General features: G+C 47.8%; 1 protein-coding gene across 1 annotated transcript; it reads right to left on the minus strand.

Annotated features, from left to right (window-relative positions):
- Positions 1 to 4,102: 4,102 nt before the first annotated feature.
- Positions 4,103 to 7,136, minus strand: N7496_003724 (vacuolar protein sorting protein DigA; the record flags this gene model as incomplete). The annotated part of the gene is made up of 3 exons (XM_056696655.1): positions 4,103 to 4,187; positions 4,255 to 6,847; positions 6,923 to 7,136. 3 exons carry the CDS (start codon positions 7,134 to 7,136, stop codon positions 4,103 to 4,105), a joined length of 2,892 nt encoding a protein of 963 aa, XP_056558867.1.
- Positions 7,137 to 11,859: the final 4,723 nt, after the last annotated feature.

Here is an 11,859-nt window from a genome sequence, read left to right on the forward strand (position 1 = left end):
CTCCCCCTCAACCACTCTAAGTCTAATTAACCCCAAAACTCTATCTACGTATTCTCCATTCGTGGATCAACTTACCAACTCCGTCGAAACTCTCGGGCGCGTCAACCGTGGACGCGTTTTCCTTATCACCCAATTTCAGGCCTATCAGGATTACCCCGCACGATCGTCATGGCAGAGTCATGACCGGATGCCCTTTCGATCCCAAAAATCAGTTTCGCATCGTGAATCATGGAATCATGGGTAAGGGGGCGAGGTGAGGGCCAGCTCGGTCGGTATGTGGTAGAGCCACGGGTGGTTGCCGATAAGGGAAGTTTGTTCGATTCCCACGCCGGATTTACTCCTGGAGTCTACACTCCATACAGGCTACGGATAAGGTCGGAGGGGAGATTGGAGTTTGTATGTGGTACGGACTCCGTATTATTGTCCAGATAGGACACTGTTCTACTATAACGACAACATCATTATCTGTCGCTTGAGATAAGTATGAGATCACCAGCTTATCTGTCTTTATCCTCTCTTTTGCCGAGCGACGACCAGAGTAATACTACTGATACTAACAAACTAGTCCCCCTTCTTTTCCACTGGTCTTGTGCTAGGACCCCCGCATCAGATCCAACTCGAGTTTGGTTGAAGGGGGGGAACCCATCTCCATCGAGTCTAGTCTAGCATTTTCTTGCACAAATCGAGTTAAACCACATATCCACAATTCCCACATACGCCATCATCGGGTCTTACCAGCTGACCGGGGTTTCCCCAGATTTTTGGTTCGACCGGCACTCCCCTCCCCCTTGAGAAGTACGGGGTAAACAATGTTGATAATAATCATGACAACAATCAACAAAGCTCAAATAATATTGGACTGGACCTATAGGGGTGATGCCGTGGTGGGCCTGCGGGAAATTGATCAGTCTGGTGATTGATTTGCGGGGTTACTATTGACAATTGGCTTTTTCAGGTCTTCGCTTTTGGGGAATTGTCTGGCGACACTATTGGTTGTTGTTCTTCCCCAACGGTTATGGGAGTGATGATTCCCCCCCCCCCCCCCCCCCCCCCCTCTCCTTCGCTATGGATCGTGTAACGAGATACGTGTCTGATTATCTGGTCGATCGTAGATGACCGGATTTCTCATCCAGGGGGCGGGGGGACTAACCTTCCCGTTCATTTTTGGGGGGGAAAACGTTGCTAGGGTCTCGTGCCCCGTGCCTTGAGCCGTGATTACGGAGATGTGTTTCCATGGTCTTCCATTGGCATCGGGTTGATCAGCGATAGAGAGGTCACAAAGCATGACGAGTAATTTCCCGGTAGTAAGGCTATTTGCCGGGGGGCTGGATATTTGGTGGGCAAGATGGCTGGCTGGGCGAGAGGTTTATTGGTTGCATGTTTACCAACTGGGGAGAGGTGCGAGTGTCCCCAAGACATGTCTGATTGAGTTGGGCAATGCGAGATGCTCGAGTTCTACGATGGAGATGCAGGAGGCAGGAGGCAGGAGGCAGGAAGGCAAGATGCGTCTCGTAGCTGTGCATATTGTATTGCAGCATGTACCGAACTCAAGGTCTATGTATCATGTAGGTCGGCATGTACTTCGTACAGTAGCTGGTATGTATGTCGCACAAAGATTAGACGATGTGTGCCATAACATCCATCTCCTGTAGGTCACTCTTTTTTTTCTCCGTAGTCTCCCTCCACACTGCAGGCTGAATTGGAATCAAAATTCAACGCAAGGGAGATCGTGGGGGTCTCAGGCCAGGGGAAGGCTGGGTTCATGACTCGGTTGAGTTTGACTCGAACTGCAATGTGGCAAAGAAGGTCGGACGGTACAGTAGTAAGACGGAGGGATTGCCGTTTAGTGTTGCAGTGCGTGGTTCATGCATGGTTAGTTTATTGCCTCTGTTTACTCCTTTGTTTACTCTTAGTATCAACGTGATATCACGGTGCTCGAGATTCAACAATATCTCAACTTCATGACTATCCAGTTCATATCACGGTTGATGGTCTGATAGAGGGATATCCTCATTTCCCTCAAACAACCTCCAATCTACACTATAAGTCCATTGAAAATTTCAGCTCGGCTTCTGCATAATTTGAATAGCGGGGAATAGACCTCGAAATCCTGAGGTTGGCGTGGTGGCTGAACTTCATCGCTAACGGCCATTGATGGGGTTGATAGATCATGCGACAGTACTGGCTCCTCTAGTGGAACCCAGAGTCTGCCTTGATCTTACCCTGAGCTTTGGTCTTGGGGGCTGATGCTGCACCACCGTTTAGATTGAGAATATCTATTTTGTATGATATGTATATCACACGCAGTTATAGACCAGGTCGAATACAGACGCCACCCCAGAAACTGAGAAAAGAGCGCAATAGCCGCTGGGCTGATATCCGGATATGCCAGCGATTGGAGCATCAAAATTCCATACCTGGTTGCCTAAGGTTTGTAATTGTTGTGGTAGTACGGTCCTACTTTATATGTATACACAAGAAGTAAAGTCATTCAAGCCAAGTCGGCCTCTAGCCCTTAGCGGCCATTGCAATCCACGTCAAATTCAGACCCTTACACGATCTGGTATCCATATTCTCCCACGTTAATAGACAGCTTCCAACCGTCTGACAGGTCGTGTTTATGTTTAACGGTTGCCAAGTCAACACAGCAACAAAATTTGAATATTCAGTACATGGTCGAGGGTACTGTACATAGGACACTGTACGTGCTACATAGCAAGTAGTACCTTGTGACTCGTCGCCATCCCAACAGAATAACCCCTCAAATTGCTGTATGTACATGCTACTCCCGTATATTTTTATAGAATGTACCACCACACCATTTTACATACATACAAAAACACATACATAATTTACCGTCAAGCTACCCCAGCCATTCTGTTCTGCTGTCTTCTCGGGGCCGGCGGTTACCGTCCGCAGGGCGATTTGCCACCCGGTTAGGACACAGTCGCATGCTTCATATCTCGCCCACCACATTCCCCTCCCCCCTGCCCCGTCAACGTCATTCTGGGCCTGTATTACTGTACATCTTGTTTCATTATGGCAGAGCCCGATGGCGGGTACAGTCGTATGAGGATTACTTTCAGTGATTCAATCCTAATTCAGGAACGGTGGACCACAAGTGTAATACTGTAGCAATAATAGTGGACTATTACGTTACTTATACGTGGACGATCATGTTGAGACGACTTTGAAACGGGCGGCTGCCAACGAGAAGGCAGTATGTGGGGTTTCCGGCGTCAATTGCTTCTATTTACGATTTTGCTATTGTTGTGGATCGTCTACCGATTACATAGAACTGGGGGTTTACTTGTTTCGGTTGTGATTGGAGCTACGCTGAGTTATTTTTCTTTAGCTTTGGATAATGAATTGCAATGTGTTCTGTTGTAGTAGGTCGTGGGTCGAGTATTGTTTCAATGTTGCTACGTCAGGGATGTGGGGTGCAATAGGCAAACGGATTTTCGATACGCCAGACTCGAGACCTCGGTCAATTCAGGATGTGGTGTAAAATCGAGAATCGTTGTTTGTACTCAAAAGAACTGTGGCATTGATGGGTATCTATCTGGTAGTTACTACTAGGTAATGCACATCCCGTCGCTAGGATGCGGGGGGAACGTGGTGGATTTCCGAGGAGTCTTGAACACAAGCTTGTTCTAAGTGGTACCTTTTAACGATTTATTGCACATCTGGCCTTCTATGGGCTATTCTTAATCTTGTTTAGTCCGGCTTGCTTATTCCGACAACAAACTCAATGGCGGGAGTTTGATGATCCTTGCGATGGTGATGTATCTTTCCACCTCCAGATCCTAGGTGCCTTGCACGGACCTACTGTATCGGCTCCAGATGTACTTATTTAGCTACATCTCATCAAAAGAGGAAGAAATATGGATCGCGGATCTTCTGGAACGATTGATATGTACGTAAATGGACCGCTATGAGCACAAGAGCATACTCGAGAAAAGAAAAGGGTATTGCAAATATCAACGAAAAGTCGCCCTCTCCGAGAACTTGACCCAGGAAAACACTATATGCGACTGCCACGAGTAACACACCAAGGAGCATAAAGAATTCGACATAAACCTCCCAAGATAATGTCTTGTGATCAAAGAGCCCACTCATCTGTCGTTTCCGAGGCTGCAATAAACGGCTTGTCGATCTGTTTGATGGCATGGTCGCCGCATAGAATACTAGAAGAAACAATTAGCAACAAGGAACCGATATCAACCCCGGTTCACTGCGATAAATAGCACATACCAAGCTTCAGCAACCAGCCCATCCAATTCTTTGACAATATCCTCTCTCCGAGCCGATGAGATATCGCCATTGCTCATCTGGGCCTGCAAATCCCGAATATACTTCTTCTTGCCTCCCGCACCTTCCAGCACCTCCTTCCCCAGACAGTCGCTGTGGAAGGCATGTTGACAAGGGAAGACGAAGAACTGGCGGCTCAACAGAGGCAGCGAACAGATCCAGCATTTCTCACCCGGCTCCACGATCGCATAGCGTGTGTCCAGACTGGCAATCTCCGACCGAATCTGGTGAGCTGTTTGTGCCGAGTTATCCATCTCCTGACGGAGGTCATCAATATGGCGCGAGTAAATTTCCAGAGCGGTGCAAATTTCATCTTTGAAGTCGTCGATGACAACAAAGTCCGGGAAGAAGGGAATGAGATCCTCAATGTGGAGGAGCTCGCAACGGCGGAGAAACTCGATGGCGTCTTTGATGCCGGTGCCAGGCTGCCGAATCTTCTTCTCTGCAACTAGGAGCCACAGCTTCTTGCGAAGCTTATCATTACCTTCGGGACGGTCTGCGACAATAGCGGCGAGCTCGATGTCGTTGTGTTCCAGGGCGAGTTCGACTGCCTGCAGGTACTGGCCCATGGCGCTGTAGATGTGGATGCATGACTGAACTCTCTTGTGCTGAATACAGAGTCGAAGGGCAAAGTCTGCATCATATGGAGGAGGCGTTGATGGCTGCGATTGAAGATAAGTGAGAAGCCCTGCTTCGGAGGTTGATGAGCTGGAGGCATGAATCGAGATGAGAGTGTTGTGGACAGCTGCCGAGGGTTTGGGGTGGTTGACGATGATGAAGTTCAGGTAGCGAACAGCCTGGTTCTGGTTGAGGGAGACGCTGGCGGTCTTGTTGTAATTCAACAGTGCTGGAATAAGCCGCTCAGGATCAAGATTTGTCTGTCGCATCAGGATTTCGATCAACCCAGTAGCCGCATGAGTCATGAGCACGCTGCTGTACTTGTAGAACACATCTGGTTCGCTCTGGCGCTGGAGTACGTTCAGTGCCTCCGACCATTTCTCTCGTTGAATCCAATATGACAGAACATAGTTGTGATCGTTGGTAGCAGTTGCAAAGAAGAGTAACTCTTGTTCACGACCATGACTGCTGATGATGTCGTAAACCGTCTTCTTGTCTAGATCCGCCTTATGCCTGGTAACAAACTCTTGAAACTCGGCTCGCATGTCACCTAGTTGGTCCTGAACCTGGCCCTCCGTTGCACCCTCGGTCAGTTCTGCCTTGGTCGCGATGCTGTCGTCCAAGGAATTCAGTTTTGACATGAAAAGTTCCACAAGCCAACTCGCAACCATAAGCCGTTGCATGACGGATGTTTTCTTATAGGTTGAGAGCTGAGAAAGAAGGTACTTTCGGAGAGCATCATACTCCTTGTTATCCACCATTGTCAGGCAGACTTCCTCGAAGCCTTTGCTGCTCTTACCCCAGACTTTGGCAGCCTCGAGGAAGTTGCCCTTTTCTGCCAAAAAGTCACCCGAAGCCGTCAGGACAGCATCGCGTTGCGCATGGCCGTGAGCGTACTGAAGTGCTTCGTCAAATTTCTTTTCTTTGAGGAAGACCTTCCATACGTCCCGATCCTCGTCGTTGGCGACAACCTCGAAGATTTCTTTGCTAGTGAAAAGCCAGTAGGTGTTTTGCGTCAGGTCAGTCAATAGACCCAACGAGCTCTGACGAGGCTCCAGAACAGCCTGATCATACACAACCTCCTCATTCAGGCGGTTGACGGCAACCACTCGGCCTTCGACCAGTGCCAGAACATGCCAATGGGTCAGAGTCATTGCAGAAATCGGATCCTGAATCAACTTCTTCCCTCCTCGTGCAGACTGGGATGCAGGGAACTTCGTGCGAGGAAGCATACTCGCATGGTCGAAGGGAGTCTCGGATGAAAGCTGACCATGGTAAATACCCTCAACACTCAACCATGCAAATTCCTTCTCTGTGAGACCCTCGGCCTGATGTCCTCCCGTGGTCGACGAAGAGGACACCGTCAAGGCAGATGGTGCGGAGCCCGATGGGTTGGAAGCATCATGAATCAGAGCCGTCTCTCGCTGGAAGAGATCCGCATATATGGAACCACCGCCATCTCTGCCATGCTTAGTGGCGCTCCCCGTCCGGCCCAGAACATGTATCAATTTGCCGTGTGTTGCCACTAGAACTCGTCTCTGATCAGGCCTCGACGGGACTAATTCGGCACAGATCCCAGTGACTGGCGAGGCGTCCGGCACCTTGTACACCGCAGTGACGTATTTCTCCTCGCGCCGATAGAACTCCGTGGAAGGTTCAATGTAGGTCTCATACACGTTTCCGTCGGTCGTACCCAGAAGGATTTCGCGCGTTGAGGCAGTTGGTAGAGACGGATTCCAAGCGACACTCTCAATAGAGACGCCCTTTAACCGGGACAAAGCTTTGGGTTGGCGCGACTGAGTGTGGAGGTAGTAGTTCTCGCCAAGCGTGGTGGTGATAATTAGATGGGACGCAGAAGGGTCAAGGAACATGCGTCGAATCAACCCAATCTCGGAGGATTTCTTTGGAAGGTCGATGTCTATTGCACATGAACATGGTTAGCTCAGCTCCGTACGGCGCGGCGGGGAGGGTATAGATTGAGCTGTGTCCCTACCATCAATGTCTTCCGGGGTATCAAGGTCAATCCGTAGGATCCGACCTGTCGACAAGGCTAAGATGAGCACATTGTTCGCGACTTGGGCGGCTACGAAATCCGCCGCGATCGGGAACTGGAGCTGCACCCGCTGGACGTCGAAGATGGGTAGGGAGTCCGAAGGCTCCGTTAGGTTGTTCGGAGCCACATAACTGCTGGATCCGTCCAGCGCCATGATGCGCAAACTGGTCGCTATCTCATGCCGACCGTCTCGGGTTTCAGGGCAGAGTTGGCGGAGCTTCCAGGAGCTTGTAGAGCAACCGACGGAGGGACGTGGAGCTGCCTGGGAATGCGGAGGGCCAGTCCATGGCTGCCTGAGGCAGGAATGAGGCTTGGCCGCATATATCAGTGTTACTACTGTTGTTAATCCTCAAGACAAGATAGACAAGTTTACTCAGTATTTATCAAAGACATCTATTAAGAAGATAGTCGACACTCAGTCTTTAGACCAATATCAGATGATTTAGATCCCGACACTCTAATCTTAGAACACTAGTTGCCTATGGTCGTTTGGTAGATGACCTTAGTGGGTGGCCCGAATATTCAAAGATATGCTCTCCGTACAGATATAAAAAGCAAATAGATTTCACCTCCTAAGCAATTCTTTTTGCAAGACACTTCCATTAAGCCATTCCCAAACCTCTCTTGATCGCAACTATACTCCTGTGTATACGTTGCCGATATGCCAGTCCACAGTGAGGATACCAAGTTCGATCAAAGGTGAGACGCATCACGTCAAGTCGCAGCATCTGTAAATTCATTCGAGGTGGCGTAGAGCTAGACTTTCTCAAAATATCCAGCTCAAAGAAGAAATTCTCTGATAGCAGCCTTAGCCAAAGCCAATCTAGTAGATCCCATCCGAACGCGAGGAGCATATTCCGCGTATTTCGAACATCGTCCGAGGTATAGTTAATCGGGCAGATCCACTCAGAGATGAGAAAGATAACTTTTGTAGGGAGTTTACTGAAATATACCTGGGGTATAGTCGTACAGTAAACTCCCGTTTTCGGCACTCCCAGGTTAGGCACACATTTTTATTAGGCACCAAAATCTGTTGGATGGACCCACTTCTTAGAGTTTTCCCATATATAAGAGGCCAACCGGCACACCTTTTTGTCTGGCACACAAAATTCTCTTCAATTTTTGCTTAGTCATATAAACCGACCAATCAGAATGCAGGATTTTTCCCCTTCCAACCCTTCCACCCCTTCTTCGGTCGCTCTTTCAGCTAAACTGGCTATACCAAAACAACCCAACAAAGGCATATCCGATGCTCAGAAAAAAGCATTACGTATCTATGCATCGGAGACACGCCCTAAACCTACTCAGAGAGAATGCGCTGAGTGGTTTTCATCTCAATTTAATCGTCATATCAACCGTGCGACCGTCTCCAAGATTCTTTCATCCAAATACGAGTACCTTGATACTGGTTTAGCTGGTCAGAACAAACGCCCGTTAGCATCTCGGTGGCCTCTATTAGATGAGGCCCTATATATCTAGCAGCAGCGTCACGAGAATGCCGGTTTTCCTATAACAGGCCCATTGATTCAGAGCAAAGCCGTCGAATATTGGAAGAAAATACCCCAGTATAAAGATCTCGACCCGCCACTTTTCTCTGAAGGGTGGCTATCACGGTTCAAACAGCGCCATTCGATCCGATATCATACCTCCTATGGCGAATCTGCATCGGTTCCGGCTTCGATGTATTCCGACATGGAAGCTATTCGGGCTATCTGCGACCAATATCAGCCAAACGATGTCTATAATATGGATGAAACAGGTCTATTCTGGCGTCGAATGCCAAATAGGGGTCTATCGAGTAAGGGTAGTCCTGGTTATAAAAAAGACAAGACCAGGATTACTCTCGCAGTAACGACCAATGCTACTGGTTCAGATCGAATGCCTCTATAGTTAATAGGCACTGCGAAGATACCTCGTGCTCTACGAAAACTCAATATCCCAGCACTTGGATGTGTCTGGCGATGGAACAAGAACGCATAGATACGCGGTAATGTTATGCAAGAATGGTTCCGCTCGTTTTATAGGCATATTAGCACACAAAGACGAGTCGTGCTATTGCTCGATAACTTTAGCGCGCATCTCTCTGCGCTTAAACATGCGCCACCGCCGTCTAATATTAAAGTCGTTTTTTTGCCACCAAACGCGACCTCGGTTTACCAGCCATTAGACTAGGGTATCATCAGAAACCTTAAGCACCATTATCGGAAGAAATGGTTGACATGGATGGTTAATATGATAGACCGCGGCGTCGATCCTACGCAGAGAATGAGCCTCTATTACACACTACATTGGATCACCCAGGCTTGGAGACGTGACGTCCTAGATGAGACTATTCAGAAGTGCTTTATCAAGAGCACGCTTATTAGTCCTAGCACTAATGAGATGAATACGTCTCCGTCTGAGGACCTTCAACTAGGTGATTTATACGCAGAGGTGACCGACCGGCTTCCTGGTACAGAGGTTATGGCATTAGATGAATTTCTAGACCCTCCAGGAGAAAACATCGACGTGGAAGAGCCTGATTTATCTGATATTATCGTTCATTTTTCAGAAGAAAATACAGGTGGGGATAATGGGGTTCAGGATAGCGAGGACGACCAGGACGAATATATATTCGGACCACCGCTGGATATCCTCTCGCGTGTTGAAGCTATTGAATATATGCATAAAGCTCTTCAATTTGCCCAGCACCAAGAGGGAATTACTGAGAGAGATCTACGTGATATAGAGAGGATCGCTCATCTTTTTTCTCGATTCGAGATCAATGGGAGGAAGCAGAGAAGGGTGGATGACTACTTTAGACCAAAAACAGACTAGTTCTTACTAGATGAGGTTTAGCGCGATATTAGTGGCACACTTTCATTAGGCACATCGGAATTCTGTTGCACGGAGGCCCGTGCCGAAAACGGGAGTTTACTGTAATGGGACATTCGGTTGCGTAGATAATGATCTTTCGTAGAGCTGGAATGATCACTGGATTCTGATAAATATCACACTCGAACTCAAGCTGCGGCATAGCCTGGTTCGGCCTGCTCACCCAGCGCTTATTGTAATCGACTAGAACCTCTAATTTTGACTTGCGCCAGTGATCTCGGCAAGCTTTGACAAATTTTTCGAGCTTGATCTCAGTCGGTGATATCTTAATCGCTCGACTAAACAGCACCCAGCAATGAGCGTGGATAATAAACCCAAGTCGCTATCCTTTATGCTTATCTGGCTGTCTTCCCGCCACCGCCGCTACGCATTTAGTGAATATTTGAGGATCATATCGGGCATTTGTTCTCCCGCCAATTCTCGCGAGATTCGGGTCATTTGGAAAGTTGTATAGATCTTCAGGTCTTCTGAATCGAGCGATATTAATACCCGTTATACTATTAATACCCGTTATACGATACTTGGTTTCCGACTCCTTAATTACTAAGTATACTAGTTAGTCCATATAGAACTTCGGAATATAATTTATGACTTACTAGCTCGACAAAAACATGACCATAGTCGAGGTAAATCACCAAAGTCTGCCTCTTCGACTTTCACCGAGGGCACCATCATATGTTTATGACTGGTCCTCCAGTAACTTTTCCAAGGCTGCCGACCTTTAAGCAACTGATCGTCTCGATATCCCGCGATCGCACAGTCGGAGGTACTTGGGATCTGCATTTGACATAGGAGGCATGTCGGCGGTAGGGGACAACCTTCAGTAGACGGGTTCGTCCGGGTTGGGAGCACCATAACGTTAGGTTGCTCACAAGAACGGGAAACACAAAGTTTTCGGAAAGAAAAATGCTATGTCGTTGCCATGGACTGATGTAATTATGAATGCTCGACTGATGCGCGACCAACTGGCCAGCTTCCGCTTCCTGTATAACCCTCGACTTCCCCACGTACAGCAAGGGAGGAGACCGCGCGAGCGCGGTCGCCTTGTTATCTTATTAGTTATGCTTTCAAAGATAAATCGATATATATTTCTAAAGTTCTCTAAAAAGACAAGGAGAAAGACATTCCAAAAGACCTTTAGAAATAGAAGAGGTTCATTGGTATCTAGCTAGGCATTTTTTTCTAGTTCTTGTTTGAAAACCTAAACTATCACCAATATACAGAAGAGCCCAAATAGATATAGAATGTTCTGTGTGTCACTCCTAAGGTTCGGTCCTAACGAGGCTCAGCTTTGTAGTGTTACGAGAGACTTTTTGTAGTGCCATGGGTATGATCCTTTATAGTTGATCCTTCCGTGAAAGAGCTCAGGAAAACTATGTACTCAGACCCGAAGACAGTAGCTATGTGAGGATACAAATAAACGATCGTCAAAGAGCTAAGTCTTTCTTTCAGGTATCATATATAAAAAGCCTCTCACTCTCACGTATTATTTCTATATCTATCCATCATCCACATTAACAGGAGATAGAAAGCTATTTTGGCTAAAAGTCCTCAGTCTATCTACATCTCCTAAACGATAAAAAAGCAAAGTCAAAGTCAGAACATGTGCAAATACAAGGCCGACCAGTACACTGGCCGCGTCAGCTGCGGCCATGTGTTCCTTACAAAGCTCGAGAAATGTCACGAAGCCCTCCAACGCCCTAACCAAGAGCCATGCGGAGGATACCAGCCAAAGGCCCTTAATCCTCGGGCTTCAGGGCCAGGCGATATCTGGCGCTTTATCAAAAAGGGCGGGAAGAAGTGTGTCGATGGACCGTGTCCGCAGTGCAAGAAGAATGGTTACGAGGATATTACCCGATTTCTTCCATTTCCCTTTGAACCAAGTCCACTGATACGATTCTTCACGGGGAAATCGAAGAGGAAGGATCCATTGTATCAACCACAGAGGTGGTGCTCGGCTCCAGGCCCTAGATCCTCTCGCAAGCTATGAATATACAGGAGTA

This window comes from Penicillium cataractarum, assembly GCF_028827025.1.
Source record: "Penicillium cataractarum strain IBT 29864 chromosome Unknown utg000002l, whole genome shotgun sequence".
Classification (NCBI taxonomy): Eukaryota; Fungi; Ascomycota; class Eurotiomycetes; order Eurotiales; family Aspergillaceae; genus Penicillium; species Penicillium cataractarum.